This window comes from Malaclemys terrapin, chromosome 4, assembly GCF_027887155.1.
Source record: "Malaclemys terrapin pileata isolate rMalTer1 chromosome 4, rMalTer1.hap1, whole genome shotgun sequence".
In the NCBI taxonomy this organism is placed as follows: Eukaryota; Metazoa; Chordata; order Testudines; family Emydidae; genus Malaclemys; species Malaclemys terrapin.
In genome coordinates, this window is record NC_071508.1 from 24368436 (window position 1) to 24391972 (window position 23537).

Sequence of the window (23537 nt, forward strand, 5' to 3'; positions counted from 1 at the left end):
CCCCGCTTTCTCCACAGTTACGACGCCACGCGGGCAGCGCAGCTGGCTCCGGCATAGTAAGGGGGCAGGGAGTTGGGGGGGTTGGATAAGGGGCAGGAGGTCCCAGGGGGGATGTCAAGGGACAGGGAGCAGGGGGCGGTTGGATGGGGTGGAGATTTTGGGGGGGGCAGTCAAGGAGTGGGAACAGCGGGGGTGGGATAGGCATGGGAGTCCTGTGGGGCCTGTCAGGGGCGGGTGTGTGGATATGGGTCAGGGCAGTCAGGGGACAGGGAGTAGGGGGGGTTGGATAGGCGTGGGAGTCGCAGGGGGACTGTCGGGGCGGGGGGACCCCAGGAGGGGGCGGTGAGGGGACAAGGAGCAGGGAGGTTGGATGGGTCGGGGGTTCTGAGGGTGGCAGTCAAGAGGCAGGAAGTGGGAGGGGGCAGATAGGCGGCGGGGGCCAGGCTGTTGGGGAGGCACAACCTTCCCTACCCGGCCCTCCATACATTTTTGCAACCCCGATGTGGCCCTCGGGCCAAAAAGTTTGCACACCCCTGCTGTAAGTGAGTCATATAGGGTGCTCTTCCAAGTCAATATTGAACCAGCTGTGCTGAACAAGGCATAAAACCAACATCTTGACCATTTGTGATCAACAACTCCAACTGCCTAATTACAGTGATACAAATTAATCCCTCCGGGTCTATCCTGTGGAGCGACCAAAGAATCCCCTGGGGTGAGATGTCTCTCCTCGGATGTGACCAAGGAATAACTAGGGCTCATTGTATTGGCCAAACATTCCCTAGTGTTCCAGCTGAGGAAGATCTAGTTTTGCATTCCAGAGGATTGCTGTACTACTTAAAAACTGCCACCTTCCATCCCAGAGGTGGCTCTGTTTCAGCGACAGGTGAAATGATCCTTGTACAGTATGCCAGTGTTTCAGTGCTCTCTGGATGAAAGGGATTATATAAGTGTCCATCACTATTATTATGCATAGCAAGAGCTAATTCTTTTTCTAAACTTCCCAGGCAGCTGCAAGACCAAGGAGAAGGAGATTTGATGGGCCAGAAAATAAAGGAAACTGAACCATCCCAGTGGATGCTTCCCTCAACAGTGGACTCATCAGGGCAAACTTTCTGCTGCTGTAAATTGGCCCACTGACATCAGTGGACCTGCACTAGTGGACACCAGCAGAGCATTTGGCCCGTCAACGAAGAATGGTCCTCCCTCCAATTCTCCTCCTGGAACAGACAGTCCCATTCTTGGGCCAATTCAAAAACGAGACAGAATCTTTATTTTATTCAGCTTTCATACAGTGTGTTGCAGAGCCCTTCTGAATAGGCCATGGGACGCAAGTGTGTGAGAGCCAAGCTGCTGGGAACTGGGCCGCTGGGAGAAGATAAGGTCCACGGGAGGATGTTACCCACAGAATGAAGTGCACATCTGATTCAATTAATCTAATCCTAGAAGAGAGGTTCAAGGCAATAATTTCTTGTTCCATCATCCCCAGAAGGACCACCTTTCCCTTGGCTTTTGCTTCATGTAATTTCTTCCACAGCAGTTGTGTTTTTCAGGTCAAAGACACCCTGCAGCCACCTTAGGGATCCTTCATTTTTCATACTTACCTTTCTGAGGGTGACTTTGGCTTTTTGAAATCAACAATGAAGGGTGGGAGGCAGCAGAATGAATGAAAAGAATGAGAGAGAGACAAATGAGCAGATCACTCTAGGAAGGCACACAAAAATCTCACCATATGCCTTTAGACTACCTTTCCTCAGGGGTGCACAGCCTAATTGTCCTAATTTTCATTTATCCTCACGTATCTCAGATGAGAAAGGAGACAGGATTTATTGATGACATTTGCCTTCTAGAGATGAACTGTATGACATTCTCGAAGCTGCTTGGATTGCTATTGGACCATCTTTCTACCTGTGTGGCTGCTTTCTGACAAGAAGTTCTGTTGCCCTGGAGCTAGGTCTCCATGGTAACTCGCTTTTCAGACACTCAATGGAAAATGCTGGCACAGAGAGGCTTGTGCTGGAATACTGATTCACACCAAGCGTCTGTAACACTGACTGCATTTTAATACCGCTCAGCTACCCGGTGGGCTAAAAATACACAACGCTCCATCTCCTCCTGAACTTGAGTAAGCATCTTAAAGCAACACCTCTGAAATGCTGAGCCTCTGAAATTCCATGAATCAGCTAAAATTAGGAAGCTGGCAGAACTGTTGAGGAAATGTAAAATGCGCATCACTCCTCTTCCCTAACGCTACAGTGATGGGCTTCTCGTTGTGTGCCAAGTGTTGGATTGGGTTACCTAGGGAAGTGGTGGAATCTCCTTCCTTAGAGGTTTTTAAGGTCAGGCTTGACAAAGCCCTGGCTGGGATGATTTAGTTGAGGACTGGTCCTGCTTTGAGCAGGGGGTGGGACTAGATGACCTCCTGAGGTCCCTTCCAACCCTGATATTCTATGATTGGGGGTCCACAGGTTATGTCTGCACTGCATTGTAAACCCGGGTCTTGGGGACTCGGGGTTGCCAAGCCTCATCCTGCATTGTAAAGCTGGGTTTACAATTGCTGGGCCTGAGGTCTCACAGCCACGTGAATGCATCCACACTGCACTATGCCGACCTTCTGACCAGGGCAGCCCAGAGGATTCAGGGGGCCTGGGGCAAAGCGAGGGAGCTGCGGCGCTTGTACTCACCCGGTGACGGTCCGGGTCTTCGGCAGCATTTTGGCGGCGGGGGGCCCTTCAGTCGCTCTGGGTCTTCGGCAGCACTGAAGGACCCCCCGCTGCCGAAATGTGGCCGAAGACCTGGACCGCTGCCGGGACAGGGCTCGAGGGGCCCCTGCGGGGCCCGGGGCAAATTGCCCCACTTGCCCCCACCTCTGGGCAGCCCTGCTTCTGACTCGGGTCTGCGGTCTGAGCGGCATCCACACTGCAAAATGACAGGGCTTGGACCTGCATGACAGCTGGACTTGGGCTTTGACACCCTACACAGCAGAGCTCTAGCACACAGTGCCTGAGGGCTGGTTGACCCAAGTCAGACTGATTTGTGTACGGATGGAAGCAGGGCTCAGGTTAAAACCTGAGTCAGAGCCTGGCTTCGTGGGCAGTGCAGACTGGAGCTGGGACCAGTACTGGCTTCACTCTCTACAACCCCCCCTGCAGAATGGAAGCACTTGAAGAGCCAGTGACTTCCCCCCTCTCCCGTGGAGGATTGTCACAAGGATTTAGAGTGCTCTCAACTTGCACGGATTTCAACTCTGCCCCTCTTAGGAGGCTGTCACAGACATGCCTGCACCACGGTGCCCCCTGCTGGCTGAACATGCTGCTGTAGGCACTCCCTGCCTCACTTTCCTCCTCTGAGGTGGGCCCCCTCAGCCTTTCCCACCCAGGTTGGGCTGGTGATGTGATTTAACCCTCCAGCCAAGACAACAGCTAAAACAACCTCTTCCAGGGTAACAAAAGTCCAAACAAACACCCTGCTTGGGCTTCTTCTTCAGCCCACCCTCAGGTTCAGTTTGCAGCCCTTTCTGGCTTATCTTTCAGTTCTCCCGGCTTTGGGATAGAATCCTGAGGTCCAGCCTGCTTCCCTGAAGTCCTCCCAGATCTGCTTCAGGGCCTTCCCCAGGTGCCCAAGTTACTCCCCATCATTTCTCCCCCAAACTGAACTCTCTGCCCTTTGATGAGGCCCAGCTGTTTATTAGGCTGTCATCTGACTCCAATTAGTCCAGCCCCCTTAGGCTGGGTGGCTGCTAATTATAGCACAGACACTGCTGTGTCATATCACCATAGAGGGCCAGTCACCCTGTGACAAAAAATGCACTCAGCACCAGGGCCGGCTCTAGGCACCAGCAAAACAAGCTGGTGCTTGGGGCGGCACATTTTTAGGGGCGCCAGGGCCGGCGCCAGAATTCGCCCCTAAAAATGTGCCCCGGCCACCCTAGCTCACCTCTGCTGCTGCTGCCACGGCGGGTGAAACAGCTGATTCGCGCGCCGCTACTCGCCCTCCCTCCCAGGCTCTCAAGCCTGGGAGGGAGGGGGAGCCAGGGCTGGCTCTAGGATTTTTGCCGCCCAAAGCAAAACCAATTTTGGCCGCCCCCCCCTCCCCTTATTTAATTACGCCACCCCCGGCCCCGCCTCAACTTCGCCCCTTCCCCAAATCCCCAGCCCTGCCTCCTCCCCCCAGGCTCTCAGGCCTAGGAGGGAGGGGGAGAAGCGGTCGGGATCTCTCCCTCCCTCCCAAGTTTGAGAGCCTGGGAGGGAGGGCGAGACCCGGAGCCGCCGCGGCGCGCGAAACAGCTGATTCGCGCACCGCTGCTCCCCTTGAGAGCCTGGGAGGGAGGGCGAGTAGCGGCGCGCGAATCAGCTGTTTTGCGCGCCGTGGCAGCAGCAGCGGAGGTGAGCTAGGGCGGCCGGGGCACATTTTTAGGGGCGGCATTCTAGCGCCGGCCATACCGCCCCTAAAAATGTGCCGCCCCAAGCACCAGCTTGTTTTGCTGGTGCCTAGAGCCGGCCCTGGGGGGAGCAGCGGTGCGTGAATCAGCTGTTTCGCACGCCGCGGCAGCTCCGGGTCTCCCCCTCCCTCCCAGGGTCTCAAACCTGGGAGGGAGGGGGAGATCCTGAACGGCCATTTCGCGAGCTGCTGCTCCCCCTCCTTCCCAGGCTTGGGCACCTGGGAGAGAGGGGGAGAAGCGGCGCCCGCGCCGCGGCCACTCGGAGTCTCCCCCTCCCTCCCAGGCTCTCAAACCTGGGAGGGAGGGGGAGATCCCGAGCGGCCGTTTCGCGCGCCGCCGCTTCTCCCCCTCCCTCCTAGGCTTGAGAGCCTGGGGGGAGGAGGCAGGGCTGGGGATTTGGGGAAGGGGCGGAGTTGAGGCGGGGCCAGGGGTGTCGTAATTAAATAAGGGGAGGGGGGGCGGCCAAAATTGTTTTTGTTTTGGGCGGCAAAAATCCTAGAGCCGGCCCTGCTCAGCACCTCACTGGTTTGGGTTCTTAAAAAGATAGCCTGGTGTAAGAATTCTTTCTGACCTGAGGTGCCACGCCGGAGAAATATTAGTAATTCCAGTTCTTCTAGGATTGCTGGACACCAGCTGGGCTGCGTTGTGGCACACCATTGACTGGGGTAATGCACCAATCCGATTGATGCACCTCTGCTTCTTGAGGAGAAGGTCCATTAGGAGAATGACACTTTAAATCTAGGAGAGGCAGGGCCTGGATGGCTCGCAGGGCTGGTGATGGGAACTTTCATAGCTTGTTCAGCAGCTCATATGTGGGGCCAAAAAATCATTCCCCTTTGAAGGGTTTGTGGTGGCCACCGTGTAATAATTGTATGTTGTCCTTCAGCTGAGGAGTTAAAAGTGCTTCAGAAGCTGTATTGGAATTGGAAAAGGTACAGAAAAGGGCAACAAAAATGATGAGGGGGTAGGGAACGGCTTCCATATGAGGGGAGATTAATAAGTCTGGGACTTTTCAGCTGGGAAAAGAGATGACTAAGGGGGGATATGATTGAGGTCTATAAAATTGTGACTGGTGTGGGGAAAGTAAATAAGGAAGTGCTATTTACTCCTTCTCATAACACAAGAACCAGGGGTGACCCAATGAAATTAATAGGCAGCAGGTTTAAAACAAAACAGAAGGAAGTATTTTTTCACACAACGCACAGTCAACCTGTGGAACCCTTTGCCAGAGAATGTTGTGAAGGCCGAAACTATAACTAGGTTAAAAAAAAAAAACTAGATAAATTCATGGAGGACAGGCCCATCAATGGCTATTATCCAGGATGGGCAGGGATGGTGTCCCTAGTCTCTGTTTGCCAGAAGCTGAGAATGGGTGACAGGGGATGGATCACTTGATGATTCCCTGTTCTGTTCATTCCCTCTGGGGCACCTGGCACTGGTCACTGTCAGAAGACAGGATAGTGGGCTAGATGGATCTTTGGTCTGGCCCACTATGGTCGTTCTTATGTAGAAGCATTAATGAAGCCTCCCAGAAGCATTCCTGTAGCTAGATGAAGAAACTAACAAAAAGTCAGGGCATGGGATGCATGGTGAGTGCATTTTTTATCTATTGTCTTGACTTGGGCACTGATAAGGCCCCCATTAGCATTGTATCTGAGCCCCTCACAATGTGCTGTTGTGACAAGCTGCAAGCTTGGAGTGCTTTGCACTTTCACCTGCATTCACACAGGTAGGGACACACCCAGCTGCAGTCACACGTGGGCTCTCTACCCACCAGCCTAGGACCCCAGAGCAGTACCATCCTGCTCTGGTCTAATGTGGCCAGTACATGGGTTTAATATCCACTCTGCCTCTCCCTCAGTGTGAAGAGGACAATGCACACTTGTGGTAACCAAGCTGAGATTTTGCCCAGACACCTTAATCAAACACACACTGATTTGGATTAAGACATAAAATAAGTTTATTAACTACAAAAGGATAGATTTTAAGTGATAGGATATAGATCAAAGCAGATTACCTAATAAATAAACAAAACTGCAAACTGAGCTCAACACCCTAGATAGGTAGGATATGAATTAGCAAACTCCCACCCCGACTGATAAACAGGCTGTCAGATTCTTAAGGCACAAGCTGCTTCGGCTTTGCAGCTTGGATTTCCCAGGTTTTCTTACACAGGCTAGGAATCCCTTAGCCTAGGACCATCACCTCCCCCCTGTTCAGTATTTCTTCCTCAGGTGTTTCCAGGTATGTTGTTGTAGGCAGAGTGAGGTACCATCATGTCGTCATAAAAAGGGGTGGTGGGGGGAATATCTTCTCCTCACTTGCTGGAAAGCTCTTTTGCTGTGACCTGGGTCAAACAGTTCCCATCGTGTAGCATTATCTCTGAGAGGTTTCTATTGCACACAGTTCCTGGAGTAACCCTGGTGCTTGTGTGCATTTCCTCAATAAGCCATTAACATTGTTTGGCCTTTTTACTGTTGTACCTGAAAGGCTGCTTGTGGGTGTTTGCAACCTCACAACATATTTCAGTAACACATACATAGCCAAACTTCACATACAAACCACTGAGATATTACTGTCTAGCAGATAAAGACTTCTGGAATGATATCTTACAAGGCATACTTTGTACAAAACATATCCTAATGACATGACAGTGGTGAATAGTGGGTGTCACAAAGGGGAAAGGACATTTTAGGTAATTTTTGTCTGTTCTTCGAACAGCTTCATCCTGATGACAAGAAGATTAAGGCAAATTTTTCCATCCATTCCATGTAAGAAGGAAAATAAAATAAACCTGTATGAGGATCTCTCTCTCCAGCAAAAAATAGGTTGAGAGTTCCACTCCTTACCTGTAAAGAGAAGCCATTTAGGGTCTGATTTATTAGCTTGCATCACATTAAATTACCAGGAACTGGACATAATCAACGAGCTGTCCTCTGACAAAAACTCAATCTAGGCCCCATTAGAGTAAAAGTCTGAAGTGTCAGAGCAGAAATGGACGTGCAGAGAAGGCGCAGCCAGGAGAGCTATAGACTACTGTCGAATTAAACTGCCAAGAGTCCAGGGAAGACAAGATGGATCTGCGATGGGGGTGGTAAATATTGATGGCAAAAGGCTTCGGGCATTTAGGGGCTGGCTGAGTTCTTCACGATTAAGCATATTTGCTAGCAAACCAGGCCTCATCTACACTGGGAATTTGCCCTGATTTCAGCAGCTGGTGTAGTTACACGGGACGAAGCCCCAGTGTAGAGAAAGCAAAGTCACTAGTTGCACTGATGGAGCTGGGATAATCTGCACTGGGACAAGTCATGGTTCAAAGCACTGTAAATAGGTTACACCTACTGTATGAATTGGTGGCCAGCCAAAGGTGGCTGTTATCGGGGACAAAATCCCTAAGATCCTTTTGCAAGCAGCTAACTTGTCCCAAAGGTATTTGTTATTCACCACGCTGTTCCAGAACTCATTTTTGAGTTGGTCGCTACAATTGGTCACTGTAGGGTATTCATGCAGAGTGATTGGGCACCTAAGTCACATGGTATTGGACCTGCTCCATAGTTATTTTCTGATGATGAATTATTAGAGAGTCTAGATACTGCACTGGTCCAGGCACTTGGGTCTCATCTAGCCTTGGAGAATGAACGGTGTTTTCAAACATATCCACTAGCACTTTTTAAACACATTTTTAAACTAAGGCCTTGTCTACACTATTAAGTTGTACCTCTTTAACTACACCGGTATGGTTAAAGTTTTACAACTTCCCTAGTATAGATGCAGTTATATAGGTATAAAGGTCCTTATACTAGTATAGTTAGTCCCATACAGGAAGGGGAATAAACTATGCTAGTATAAAGCACCTTTATACCAGTATAACTGGTGTCTACAATAGGCTTTTACCTGTATAACTATTTCAGTTAAAAAAATAAATAAATCACACTCCTATCCAAAATAGTTATAGCAGAAAAATCTTTCCAGTGCAAACCAAGCCTCAGTGATGTTTAGTTAGCTAGTTGTGGTTAACCCCATTGGGATATGTCTACACTGGGGCCTTGTCTTCACTAAAAAGGGTTTATTGCTATAGCTAGAGAGGCAAGCTCCCCCATTGGAAATGCAGCTTATACTAGCTAGAGTTCTTTTGATGGCATAGTGTCAGCCAGTTCCCCAAATGGAATAAGCTGTACCAGCGACTGCTTCTATACTATGGCATTTGCAGGCATAGTTACGTCGGTGATTTTTTCACACTCCTGTCCAACATAGCTATGCCGGGAAAACTTTCTAGTGTAGACTAGGCCTAAATTTTTTACCTTGCGTTACTTGCCAAGTTAATTGAGTTAAACCACAAATGTTTGGACACTCCCCAAAGGTTTGTTCACCCCAGACTTGCTTTTACTGATCAGCCTCTAATGCAGACATACCCTTTGGGGGTGCTGTGTTTTTTACCCTTCATTTACACAACCAAAATAATCTGAAAAACCCCACATGGGCACTGTCAGATCTCAAATAACCATATTTACCAAATATACCCACATCAGGCCTAGCTACGCACATACATTGCTGTGCTGGCTGCAGCTTCTAAAACACTGAATACAGTGAGCAACACTACAGGGCTCACAAGCTACTTAAAGGGATACTGTCCTATTCCTGTAAACCACAGGGGTGTCAATGACCAAAACACAGGCAGGCATCTCTAGTGGTTAGAGCAGGAATTGTAAGTCTGGAATAGGCACCCAGGGCAGAGTCGGAGTCAGGGGCCAGGCATCAGAGCCAAGGGTCAGAGCTGAAATCACAAGTCAGGAAACAGAGCCAAGGGCCTGGACCGGGTTACCTGGAGTGAGGCCAGGGTGGGAACAGGAGCTGTCAGAGCCATGGGGGAATGCTTTGAGCAGCCAGTGAACTGCTGCAGAGCTTATGAGTGGCTCTGCTGACTCTTCAAACAATGAGATGGGGTAGCCAATCAGGCTGTCAATCCAGGCCAGCTGTGCTTGTTAGGTTGCCCAGAGACTGGCTCTGCTGCAGGCCCTGCTTCCTGACAAGTGAGGTTGCTAGATTGTAAGCTCTTTAGGGCAGGGACTGGCTCTCGCCATGTATACGTACAGCACCTAGCACAATGGAGCCCTCTTGGTGCTACCGTTAGATACAAAACAGTAGAGTAAGTGAGTATGATTGTAAGTGTAGTGAATCAAGCACTCACCACCACAGCACTTCCTGCTGGTCAGTCCGGGAATTAGCTCTTTCCAGGCTCAGAGCACTTCCTGCTGGCCAGTGTCTAGCCTGCCACAGGCCCCATGTCCCTCCCGGACCCCAGTGCCCCTTACCTTGGGGTGGTGCTCCACAGCAGTCCCCACACACTAGGTCTCCCCTCCCCATATACCCACCTTGCCTCAGTGGCTACTGCCAGGCATCATCTAGCCCCCTTTTCCTGGGGCACACTGCAGTCTGTTACGGCCATTTATCATTGGCAAGGGGATTGGACCAGCTATCTCTGCAGCCCCAGTACCTCCTTAGGCCTTTAACAAGGCCTCAGCCTGTGGAGTTGCCAGGCTGGAGCACCACACCCCAGGTACCCTGTACTCCCAGATAGCTAGATCCTTCTCACTCTAAAGTTGGAGTGAGACTTACCACCTTCACCCCAGGAGCCCTTCTTATACTGGCCCAGCTGGGACCTGATTGGCTGCCTCAAGCCCGCTCATGATTGGCTCCCCAGGGCAGCCCTTTCCCAGGGCTGTTGTTAACCCCTTCCAAACTGGAGCGGGGTGATCGCCCTGCTACAGTAAGAGATAGACAAAAGGCCACTATCAGAAGACCTCCCCTGCTCTGGCTGCCCAGCATGGGTCAGTATGATACATACCATCGATTTCATCCAGCAACTGTTTGATCGGCTCCTCCCCATCAGGGAAGTCTGTGCTGTCTGTCTCTCTCTCTCTCTCTGCCTCGAATCCCTTACATGAAAGAGGGCTGCTTCAATCAGCCCTTTCAAAGGCAGGACTTGAGCATCAGCCAAGTTAAAACAGTGGCTGCTGGCAGATCTCTATCCCCCAGGGTAGGCAGGGAACAGCTTGCTACAGGCCACTTGCCTTTCGTTTGACCAGTTAGCGGCGGAATCAGAAGTGACTGGTGCATCAGGCGCCTTTGAAGGAAGGTTGGTGGCTGAGCATGTTAGTTGCGGTGGGGAGAATTTGACGCACAAGCACAGCTCCAGCAAAGGGGGAAAACTACTTATTCTACTTGCCAGAGGCAACACAGCTACCTGAGGTGATAGGTCGACTGCCTGTTGGTCAGGAGTCAGACCACGCCTCAGCTCCATGCTGCTCCTGTCTTCAAAGGAACCAGTGAAGAGCCAAAATTCTGCTCACAAGTGCACCACTGACTCCTATTGCAACCAGCAGGGGCTGCACATCGGGGCAGAATTTGGCCCAAAGGGTTTCAATGTTTCTATCTCACAGCATCCATCAGCCTTCTCAGTGAGGTTAGGATTCCTCCTTAGCCCCAGCCTGGATAGTAACATTGTGCTCTTGCTAATTATTATTTATTCCCTTTGTAGTAGTGCCTCATCGTGCTAGGCGCTGTACAACCATGTGACAAAAGAACAGCCGTGGCCCTGGCTAGCTAGCAATCTCAGTCTCGCTGCTTTGATTTTACAGTACTAAACACTAAGAGTCCCCTGCATTGAGCTAGCATGTGCCAAGCAAGAAGCTTGACACACTTCACTGAGGTGGGTAAATAAAATTATCTTCGTTTTACACATGGAAAAACTGAGACCCAGAGCGACAGACTTGCCCACGGGCACAGAGCAAGTAAGCTGCCAAAAACCCAGGCCTCCTGACTCCAGTTCCCCGATTTAACTACTGACAGCCTTAACATCTTCCTTTCCTGTACAAGATTGGGATTGGTTGCAACAATAGCTCTGATCTATGAACATAAGAACATAAGAATGGCCCTACTGAGTCATACCAAAGGTCTATCTAGCCCAGCATCCTGTCTTCCGACAGTGGCCAGTGCCAGGTGCCCCAGAGGGAATGAACAGAACGGGGCATCATCAAGTGATCCATCCCCATCACCATTCCCAGCTTCTGGCAAACAGAGGCTAGGGACCCCATTCCTGCCCATCATGGCTAATAGCCATGGATGGACCTATCCTCCATGAATTTATTTAGTTCTTTTTGAACCCTCTTATGGTCTTGGCCTTCACAACATCCTCTGGCAAGGAGTTCCACAGGTTGACTGTGTGTTGTGTGAAGAAATACTTCCTTTTATTTGTTTTAAACCTGCTGCCTATTAATTTCATTTGGTGACCCCTAGTTCTTGTGTTATGAGAAGTAGTAAACAACACTTCCTTACCTACCTTCTCGACACCAATCATGATTTTATAGATCTCTATCATATGCCCCCTTAGTCATCTCTTTTCCAAGCTGAAAAGTCCCAGTCTTATTAATCTCTCCTCATATGGAATCCGTTCCATACCCCTAATCACTTTTGTGGCCCTTTTCTGAACCTTTTCCAATTCCAATGTATCTTTTTTGAGATGGGGCGACCACATCTGCACACAGTATTCAAGATGTATGTATGTAGAGGCAACGTGATATTTTCTGTCCTATTATCCATCCCTTTCTTAATTATTCCCAGCATTCTGTTGGCTTTTTTGACTGCCACTGCACATTGAGTGGATGTTTTCAGAGAACTAACCACAATGACTCCAAGATCTCTTTCTTGAGTGGGACCAGCTAATTTAGGCCTGGTCCCCACTAAGCCCCCACTTCGGACTAAGGTATGCAAATTCAGCTACGTTAATAACGTAGCTGAATTCGAAGTACCTTAGTCCGAACTTACCGCGGTGTGACGGGTTGGATCACAGAAACCCCCTTGGGAGCTGCCACTCGATGTGCAAAGACTACCCCTGCTTCTGTTTTCCCTGCCAGCTCAGGACTCCAGCACCCTGTCTTGCTGAGCCAGACACTCCCGTCTGACTCCAGACACAGACCCAGGGTCTGAATCACTTGTCCCAAAGCTGCAAGTTTACCTGAAAACAGCTCGCAGTAGCGTGCTTGTCTTTAGCACTCAGATGCCCAACTCCCAATGGGGTCTAAACCCAGATAAATCCGTTTTACCCTGTATAAAGCTTATGCAGGGCAAACTCATAAATTGTTCGCCCTCTATAACACTGATAGAGAGATATGCACAGTTGTTTGCTCCCCCAGGTATTAATACATACTCTGAGTGAATTACTAAATAGAAAGTGATTTTATTAAATACAGACAGTAGGATTTAAGTGGTTCAAAGTAGTAACAGACAGAACAAAGTAAGTCACCAAGCAAAATAAAATAAAATGCGCAGATCTATGCCTAATCAAATTGAATACAGATAATTTCCTCACCAGTTCCAGAGTGCTCCCTTTTACAGGCTAAGCTCCTTTTAGCCTGGGTCCAGCAATCACTCACACCCCCTGTAGTTACTGTCTTTTGTTTCAGTCTCCTTCAAGTATCCTGGGGGGGGTGGAGAGGCTCCTTCTTTAGCCAGCTGAAGACAACCTGGAGGGGTCTCCCACAGGCTTAAGTAGACTCTCTCTTGTGGGTGGAGACCCCCCTCCTCCCTCCTATGCAAAGCCCAGCTCCAAGATGGAGTTTTGGAGTCACCTGGGCAAGTCACATGCCCCTGCATGACTCAGTCTTTGCAGGCCGACGCCATTGTCCACATGGCATCTTGCATGTCTCCAGGAAGACTTCTCATGTGGATTGGAGCATTCCAAGATGCATTGTTCCCTAAGTGTCTCCTGATCAGGTACTTAACCTGGCAAATTCCTTCCTAAAGAAGCTGACCAAATGCCTCACAAAGCTTACTTAGAAATCAGGCAAGCATACAGCCCATATTCTTAACCTCGAGTAGAAAATGATATATGTGTACAAATAGGATGAATAGATATAGTAGACCATAACCCTTACGGAGATATGTTACATGGCACAGGCAGCACAAAACATATTCCAGTTATGTCATACATACATTTATAAGCACCCCCTCCCCATAAAGCCTTATGGGGTACACTGTCACACGCGGGTCCAGACGCGGCAGGGAGGCTCCCCCGTCGATGCCGCATACTCCTCTCGCCGAGCTGGAGTACCGGCGTCGACGGCGAGCACTTCCGGGATCGATCCGGGATCGATTTATCGCATCTTAACCAGACGCGATAAATCGATCCCAGAACATCGATTGCCTGCTGCCGGACCCTCCGGTAAGTGTAGACGTACCCTTATAGACCCCATCATTTTATGTATCTGGTACGAGAGCACCAGAGTGAAACTCAGGGAAGTGGACATCCAGAGCTAGATCTGAAATGTGTGGGAGGAGCTCTTCTCCAGGGCTAAATATCTATAACATTTACTTTTCATTGGATGTTTCCATGGTCTGGCTTTACGCACTTTTCACTGCAGTGCTGAATGATACATAGGGGTGACAGTAAATGAAATGTGGGTGTGCAGTGCAATATGGCAGCTATACAGGCTAGTGCCAGTCTGCATATTCTGCCAATGAAGCCTGGAAGAGACAGCCCTTCTCTATCCTTCTCCAGTGCAATTGCCACCATAATGATGCATTTAGTCTTGGGCGTCTCTTTCCCTGAAAGATATTGACAGATGGGAGGCAGCCCAGATGCTGACACCCCTGCTGGGTTTTGTTCCTGCCTGATCGGACACTTGGGGCTACTTTCCTAGATTAAAAGTAATGCAATCAACCGTTTGGCTCAGCAGCACAGGACACTTCAGAGCAGCCCCCCTCCACCCATTTTACAATATTGTTTTTTTGCTTATTAAATCCCTTTTATTACATTCTCCAGCTCATCGCAGGCTCACCTGCAGGCATGTGGGGCCCAGTGTCTATTTTTGGATTCGTGCCTTCGTCCCAGTTTGTCTTTCAGTCTCTGCTCTAGTCTCTCACGGTCTGTCTCGTTCTGGCTTTTTTTCTCCTCTCGCCAGCTGACTGCCTTTCACTTTTTCCTGTCATTCCACCTGTATTTTCTCTCCTCTTGCTTTCTCTCTGTCCTGCGCTTGGAAATAAGATACAAAGTGCTTTGGGGAGCTATAAATCCAATCTGGTGGCGGGGGGGGGGTGTTGTCTCTTTGTTTTCGGGGAGGAAACAGGGCTTGTGAGTATGTTGCAGACTCATTCTCTCCTCTCTCGTATTGCCTGTGATGGCTTTATACACAGAGGCACTGTTGAGCCGAGTAATACAGTCCAACAGCAAAAGTCTTGCCAAAAGAGACTTATTCCAAGGGCTTGCTGTCAAGAACGGGAGTCTAGAGAAAACACACACACGCCCTTAAATAAACAGCAGATTCCCTTACAAAACCCCCTTGATCAGATGGAGTTCAGGTTGCTGCCTCACAATAGTGTCTTCTGTTCTCTGTGTCCTTTCTCGACTGTGGTATTTTAATCCCCCTGTATTCAAATATTAGAAATTATGATTAAAGTCTCCCTGATTATCCCCCAAAAGAATGTTAGCGTGGTAAGCAAAACCAAACAAAACTAAGCAGGAAATGCACCATTCAGCACCACTGCTTCAAATGGGGAGCCAGGATGCCTGGGTTCTCTTCCTTCTGCAGAAGGGAGTGTGGTCTGATAGATAGAACGGGGCATGGGGTGGCAGGACTGGTTTCTATTCCTAGCCCTGTCACTGCCTCATCATAGCATTTAAGGGAAGTCACCCGAGGCCAGATCTTCACAGGAGCTCAGGGTCAGATTTGCCACTTGCGCTGAGATTTTCAAAGTAGCTCAGCACCCAGCAGCTCCCATTGGGATACTACTGGTCAGATTTTCAGACAAGCTCAGCACCCACCATGCATGCCGCCTTCTTTTGAAAAGCTGGTCCTTAACCTCTCTGTCCCTCAGCTTCTCCTTCTGTAAAACAGGCACCATGTCCAGCCTCCCAGGGGTTCTGGCGAGGACTGGTTAATTAATATCTGCAAAGTGCCTTGAGACCTGTGGGTGTAAGGCTCACTAGAAATGCAAACGATTGTGATCATTATTACCGAGGAGAGCAGATAGCCAGCTGCATCCTTCCCAAGGGGGAATGTGTGCATAAATTACAAGCCATTCTTACCCCGGCATGGGTTATTTCTTTTATCTGCCAGGAATCCCCCTTTGGGCTTAGTTAAATAATTCATCTTTTCCCCACCATCAAACACTGGTACTGCAGCCAGAGCACTCATCTCTCTGTCCCTCTGGGCCAGATCAGAAAGTGTTAAATCCCCCCTGGGAGGGGATCCTGCCTCCTGAGTGTTCCAAACTTGCTATAGCAACTCTATAGCAACTGGCTTTAAACAACTACTTTGGGATGAACGCAACGTTTGGCTGGACCCAAGCAAGGCCTCTGCGTCTTGTTAGTAAGCAGCAGCTCCCCAGTGCAGCAGCAGGAGAGGGACTCTGCTGCACCCGCCGGCATCCCTCATCTCTGCTTCCTCCGCTCTGTGGCTTGTTCTTTCCTCCGGTGCCCTGCTGGCCTGCCGTGTTCACACTGCAGGTGCCATCATCAGCTCCAGCAGCGCGTGCTGATGTACAGCGGGCTTGTTGTATGGCTCTATCCCGCCACAGCATGAAGGCACTAGATAGAGCAGCACAGGAGGCCGCACCATGTTGCAGTTGGAGAAGGGGACCGTAGCCTGGGGTGGGGGACTGGATTCTCTGCTTGATTGTGACCTGCAGCAGGGGAGAGGCGGGCCCAATTTCACGCTGACTCCACAACTGTCACACTGGAGTGGCTCCACTAACATCAGTGGAGTTACCCCCGTATTGGCATGGTTCTGACTGGGTTCTCTGGGCTCCAAGCCTCAGCTGGTGCAAACGGCTGCCGCTCCAGTGTCTTCTGATTTACACCCCGTGGAGGTTTTGGCCCTACATCCCTCTGCGACTGACGGACCCCCATCTTTAAACTGGAGACAATGCTAGGTGACCCTACCTTTCTAACGCGCTTTGATCTCCGCAGTTGGAAGGTGCTAGGGATGTGCCAAGTATTATAAGGGCAGGCAGTGTGGCCTAGTGAATAGAGCACTCAGGAGAGCTGGGCTCTATTCTGTTGGCTGACTTTGGAACCAGTCACTTTCTCGCCCCATGCCTCAGTTTCCTCATCTGTTAAGTGGTGGTGATGATACCAACCCTCCTTTGCAAAGTGCTTTGAGATCTAAGATGATAAGAGAGAGGTGTTATCATCTCTGAGTGGACAGCATCTGAGATGAAGATATTTGTAGCCATGGGGGCTGGGATTTTTAAAAGGAGCCGATGGGAGTTAGGCACCCAACTGCCATTGTGTTTCAATACGATTTGGGCACCTAACGCCCCAGGAACGGTTGGTCTTGCTCTTGCCCCTCCAGGAGGCTGTGAGGGCTTCCTCCTATCTTAATACTAACCCAGACACCTGCCCCAATCAGGCCTTATTCTCTCATGGGCTGCGGAGGATTATTTTACACCAGAATCACAGCCCTTCCTCGTTAAGGCACAGACACAGCTAATCGCTTCAGAGGGGTTTGTTTGCTTCCAGCTGGATAAGCATGTATAAAGCCGTGGGGAAAAGCAGAGGCCACATCCAGTAGATTCCCACCTTAGTGAGATTGGAGATCCACACTGCTGTCTCAGGATCAAGAAGCCCTACTTGGTAGGGATCCCACTTCTATCTCCACTGCACCTCTCTGGTCCATACTCCTCTGCTTAGACCGAGTGCAGGGAGCACATTTGTTATGGAGGATGAACTTACTGGATCGCAGCAAGAGCCCAGGTTAGAAATGCCAGCAGGTTTCCATTTGTGGCATCTTCTGCTTCTACTCTTACCTGGAGTCTGCTACTGCAATTGCTGCATACACAACTCCCTGGGACCAGCCACTGGAAAGATTGCACCTGGTTCACCTGGCTTTAACTCCTGGAACCAAAGAAGCCATTTGGTGCAGCAGCCATGGCCCTGTCTGGGGCAGGAACCTCTGCATACATCTTAAAGGCTCTATGGCAGGGGTGGGCCACATCGGGGTTCCGAAACTGTATGGTGGGCCGGGAAGGGAAGGCTGTGCCTCCCCAAACAGCCTGGCCCCTGCCCCCTATCCGCCCTCTCCCACTTCCTGCCCCCTGACTGCCCCCCTCAGAACTCCTGACCCATCCAACACCCCCGCTTCCTGTCCCCTCACCATGCCGCTCAGAGCATCAGGACCGGCAGCCGCGCTGCCTGGCAGGAGCTCGCAGCCCCGCCGCCCAGAGCACTGGCGGCACGGCGAGCTGAGGCTGCAGGGGAGAGGGGACAGCAGGGACGGGTCTGGGTCCCGTGGGCTGTAGTTTGCCCACCTCTGCTCTATGGCAATTCAAAGCTCAGCTCCCATCCAGTCTCAGTGTTGCAGACCAGTCCAAAGGGTATTAGGCACCCAAAACCAAAGTTGGATGCCTGATTCCCAGCCATAGGCTGCTTTTGATTGAGATGGAAGCAGAAAGGAGTTGCAAGAGAGGGGCTTTCCCATCGGTAGGTTTCCTTTCCAGATGTGTGAAGCCACAGAGAGAAAGGAGACGAGGGGAAGAAAAGAAAAAGGATTTCTAGTTTTCTTCTATTTCCTTCTTGTCTCCAGGCTACGTCAACAGTTGCTCTCTGGCCCACTCCTTTAGTCCCTTTCTTCTGATTCAATCTCTCATCAGCCATGCTGCGACTCTACTGCTCTGCTTCCCTTTTCAGGATGTGCCATTTTACTCGGCAATCAACCCATTTGGTCTTCTGTAGCTAGGCTGCCCCCCTCACTCCTCTCTTCACTGTTTAACGCTGAATGGTTCGGTCTGGCTCTCAGCCTGAACATCTGCATACATGTCTGCTGGGCTACTTTCTATATGGCTATTTCAGTCATGTAGGGACCCCTCCGTATTTTAACAGCCATGTTTCCCAAATGCTTTTCCAATTGCAAGGGTGCGCCTCTCTGTCTGAACATGTGTTGTGTTCTTGAGCATCTGCATGTGTGCATGGAGAGGTGTCCCACTCTGGGAGGGCACCAGGTACAACAAGGAGGTTCTGAACCCACACAAGTGACCTCAGCATTTCCCATTCTGGCCAAGATGCTGCAACAAACAAAAAAACCCACCACAACCCAACTGTTTTTTCTGCATCCGTTCCACAAATGGCCAGTCTCCTGCCACCTCCCAGCTCTGGCATGTCTGCCTGCCACTTGAACAGCTTTATGGTGTGGCTAGCTGGGATCATAAGGTGATTGGCACCTTAAAGCTATCTTTAAGGGGGAGGAATAGCTCAGTGGTTTGAGCATTGACCTGCTAAACCCAGGGTTGTAAGTTTAATACTTGAGGGGGCCATTTAGGGATCTGGGGCAAAAATCTGTCTGGGGGATTGGTCCTGCTTTGAGCAGGGGGTTGGACAAGATGACCTTCTGAGGTCCCTTCCAACCCTGATATTCTATGATCTGCCGCAAGAGAGATTAGGAGCAGGACGCATGCTGTAGCAGGAGGGACAAAAGGATGTTTTGGAGCAACAGTGTGGTGTCAGAAGGAGATGGCTGCAATCAGGAGCAACTAAAATGCTCAGGAGTTATAACCCACTCTTGCATGACTTAGGAACAACCTTTGAAGCCATCTTCCCCAGCCATACAGCTTCTACCTTGCACCAGAATGGAGCCCACTTTGCAGAGGCATAGAAGCCCTGGGTAGCATCTGCCGTCTCATGCTCGCTCTATGTCTTCTGTTGCTACCTATCCTTCTCCCTGCAGGTGTCACAAGGGACAGATCTACCATTACCCATTGGATTCCAAAGGGAGTTGGATCAGGCCCCAAATGATTGTGTAATTGATTAACAGTACTGGAGGAAGCAGCAAAAGCCAGCAGAGCTCAGCCATAGGACACGATTGTATCACATAGAAAGGGGGCAAGGGGTGGGGAGCTTAGCCACCAGCTGACGGGGAAGAGAAAGGTTTGGATCTACCTATTGGGAGAGACAGGAACCAGCGGGAAATTCCTGACCCAGATCAGAACTTCCTCAGTGTCTGGGTGTGTTCAGCCCTGGAGTTACATGTCTAGTTAGAAATTGGGTTATTTTGAAATTCCCAAGCAGATCCATGCCAGATCTGGGGCTGAGAGTGTTAACAAGCTGATAATTTGAGCTGGTTAACATTTCCCCCCAAATTCATTGTTTTTGGACAAAAATTTTAATCAAAAGCTTTGAATTCCAATGACAAAAAAACAGGACTTCCTCCACGAGTTTCATCTCATTTTCTCGTTGAAGTTTCAACAAGATTCCAATAATTGGTTTGTTGATGAAAGTTTCGATGGCAGAGTAACAGCCTGGCTTTGAGCTAGTGACAGTGCCTCCTAGTGGTGCCAAATTGGATAAGGGACATAGCACCACTGCCCTCTAAAGGAGACCTAGAACGGCTGGGAGGGGAAGGTCCCTAATCTTCTCCTCCTGCCTGCAGCATTGCCCCAGTTGCTTCTTTCTGTTCCACACTTGCCAAGGCCCCTTGCAGTCTCTGAGCTGGTCATATTGCTTGTTGAGCACCTGCTCGTACATGGCCCAGCCCTGCATTGACCTAGATAGTTTGCAGCAATACTCATCTATCTTTGACATCTCCACCAGTGCTTGCCTTGCTTGACCTTTCTGTGATCCCTATTCTACCACCCTGGGGCTGCTGCAAGAGAGTCACTCTGGCTTGAGAAGTTGAACTCTGGGCTATGGAGCCCAGGCGTGGACTCATCCCACAGCACGGTCAATCAGCAAGTGCCACTGTGGTCCTGCAGCACCGAGGTGCTCGGGCCCATTTACGCAGTGACTCTGAGCTGCTTTCAGACCTAGACAATGAAGCCGCTTGCTCAGCATTGATCTTCTGAGAGCAAAACAGCGGCATTTTGGAACCGGGCCATGGAGTTTAATATAATTATGAAGCCAGTGGTGCAGCTTTCAGCCAACCTGGCTTGCAAATGGCTTTATCTCATCTGAGTGGGAAATATATAGTTTCTCTAAATGTCTCAGAGAAAGGTTTTATCTTTAATTGATGCTTGGCCATCAGCCACAAAACCACTGATCACTCAGGATTTGACACTGCTTTCTTTCCAGTGTTATGGAAGGCCTTTCCGAAGTGATACATTCCCTGGGGCTGAAACCCTCTAGTTCTGTTTCTGATCATCACGTTTCACCATCATTCACAAAAACCAGCCCCCGCCTGTGTACATTCTCTCCAGAGTCATTCCCAACATGTGTTTCTTGTGAGCTTAAATTAATGTCCACAAGCTAATTGCAACAGTGACCTGGAACACTAGGCAGTGCAATCAGGGCCCCCATGTACACTGCCATTCCATGCCATTTGCTGCTCAATCCCCGTCCTGTGCTAGAGAACCTAAACTGTCAGTTAAAACTATCAGGGGCTAGATCTTCCCCTGGTGCAAATCAGTGCAACTCCTTTGACTCAAGTGGAGCTACATCAGTTAACATCAGCTGAGGATCTGATTCTATATTTCTAGGCCTTATGACTGCAAAAAAAAAAAAAAATTGAAAATATGAACTTAATGTAAAACAATATAAGACCATAAGAACGGCCGTACCGGGTCAGACCAAAGGTCCATCTAGCCCAGTATCCTGTCTACCGACAGTGGCCAATGCCAAGTGCCCCAGAAGGAGTGAACCTAACAGGTAATGATCAAGTGATCTCTCTCCTGCCGTCCATCTCCACCCTCTGACAGAGGCTAGGGACACCATTCCTTACCCATCCTGGATAATAGCCATTAATGGACTTAACCTCCACGAATTTATCCAGTTCTCTTTTAAATGCTGTTATAGTCCTAGCCTTCACAACGTCCTCAAGCAAGGAGTTCCACAAGTTGACTGTGCGCTGTGTGAAGAACTTCCTTTTATTTGTTTTAAACCTGCTGCCCATTAATTTCATTTGGTTGTTCCTAGTTCTTGTATTAGTAAATAAAAAAAGTAAATAACTTTTCCTTATCTACTTTCTCCACATCACTCGTGATATAGTGCTGTCTTCCTGAATCTGCAGGCAGCCTGACAACAGCTCAGTGAGGTGTGAACAATTCCATTCCTTGCAAGAGGTTGTTAACTCTGAAACCTAAAGATGGCATTTAAAAGGTCAACATTACTATTTCCCTGCTAATCATCTTTACAGAAAGAGCCAGTATGTGTTCTTCTACAATCTTGTGCTGTCAAGTAGGGACATTCATATTAAAAACAAAGAACACATAAAACCAGGAATCATTTAAATGAAGCTGCCATGGAATTTCCAGTCTGCTGCACCGAGAGTACTGTGGAACCCAGGTGTCCTGAGGCAGAATCCAGTGACTCTGTCATAGAGTCCAGGGACCTGGACACAGAACGTGGGGGACCATACTGTAGAATAGAGGCCCAGGGTGTTTCAGGGTTATACAGAGTCTTGGCTGCAGTTTATAGGTGCAGTGGGTTTGGCCGATAACCAGATGATTCAGCGAGCTTGCGCAAAGGAAATGCAGAGTCAGTGACACGTACAAGAACCAAATTTCAGCTCCCAGATCTCTTTATTAGAACTCTAGTACTGCTTGACAGGAAGAGGCGTGTGTACAGCATATAAGGTAATGGGATTAGTATTGCCTTGGTCACAGAGATATGTAACAGCATTAGAAAGAAGCTAGCCATATCAGGCCAGCCGGTCCACCTGGTCTCTGCTATTGCACGCAGTCATTGGCTACTCTAGTATTGCAACTTGGACTTCTTGGAGGCTTCTCCACCCCACCCCCATGCACCTCAGGACCCATTGTCCAATGGGTCCCAACCAATCCCAGGAGCAGCCTCTTTTAGAGAAGGAATCTGTACATTGGAGGAGGCTGGAGCAAACGTCACAGAGTCTAAAAATAATAATTAAAAAAAATAGTCCACAGCTACCGCTCGGCGGATGGACACGGTGAGAGCACAGATGGTGCCTGCAACAGGGCGTCTGTGATGAGCAGCTGACGCCCAGCGATGGTCGTCTGCAGCGAGATCCGGGTGCCGTCTAAGTTACTACAGCAGAACGACAGCAATCACGCCGGCCAACGGGTCAGTCAACAAGTGACGGGGAGCGAGTAGGGTTCATTGGAACAGTCAGACAGCACGGGAGTCGTTAATGGCGTCGTCAGTGGGGGCAGGGCGGGGCGAGGACCGTGGTATACATCAGACAGACGGTCGTACGACACATGCACAACAAGCAAGGTTACAGCACGGCGGGAGAATCCGGTCTCGTCCCCCTCTTCCCTCACCTGCCCTGGGTACATTTAGACCTGGCAAATGGTCTGAACAAATCCCAGCTTCCAAGGGAGTCAGAGGGGATTCGACAGTCCTGCAAAAACAAGGATTTTCAGAGTCTTTCACAGCAAAAAGATCTTTGCCCGTGCGGCTGAGAGCAGGCAAACATGGCCCCACTAACTCATCTTTTGTTCTCTCTGCCTGCCAGCACATGACCAAAGCTTTAAGAGAAGGTGATGACCTCGGCTTGGGGATAATTAGAAGAGAGGACATCTTTGCAGCTCTCTGCTTTTAAAGGACACAGGCATTAAACACACCATGGTATGCTTTCTCCTCACAGCACTTCCTGCTCAGGGACTTAAATAAAATAAATAATAAATAAATAGAGACAGAAGGAGATCCATGTGCCGTGTGGATCCAGAGACAGGGATGCTTTGAAAGGATGATTCATTCAGCTTTCTAAAGCCTGGGTAACACTGAAGCCGCCCAGAAAGAACATATGGTAGTTTGGGTGAGTCAGAGGGAGAAGGCTTAGGCTAAATGAAGGGCTGACATCACCCAGGATGGGCACCCCTGAGGCTGGGTACAGTACAATCACTCTGCAGTTAGAGTCCCTCCCCCTAGCTGAGGATCCCTGGGCACTGGATGAGCCTCACCCTGGCTGGGACTCAGAAGAGCAGTGGTTTTTAACCTTTTCATAGAATATCAGGGTTGGAAGAGACCTTAGGAGGTCATCTAGTCCAACCCCCTGCTTAAAGCAGGACCAATCCCCAACTAAATCATCCCAGCCAGGGCTTTGTCAAGCCTGACCTTAAAGCCCTTTAAGGATGGAGATTCCACCACCTCCCTAGGTAACCCATTCCAGTGCTTCACCACCCTCCTAGTGAAAAAGTT

At 49.7% G+C, this 23537-nt stretch overlaps 1 protein-coding gene across 3 annotated transcripts in view; it reads right to left on the reverse strand.

The window, feature by feature from the left end:
* Positions 1-6402: 6402 nt before the first annotated feature.
* KCNC4 (potassium voltage-gated channel subfamily C member 4) overlaps positions 6403-23537 on the reverse strand; it is a 77527-nt gene continuing 60392 nt past the window's right edge. For 2 of the 3 annotated variants that reach the window (XM_054028703.1, XM_054028704.1), the window contains one exon: positions 21917-22737. Coding sequence is in view for 2 of the 3 variants with exons in the window: in XM_054028704.1 (XP_053884679.1) it covers positions 22718-22737 (20 nt within the window). In the remaining variant the exon portion in view is untranslated. Of the gene's footprint in view, positions 7288-21916; positions 22738-23537 lie in introns of those variants that run through there. The other variant, XM_054028702.1, reaches the window with a different exon arrangement.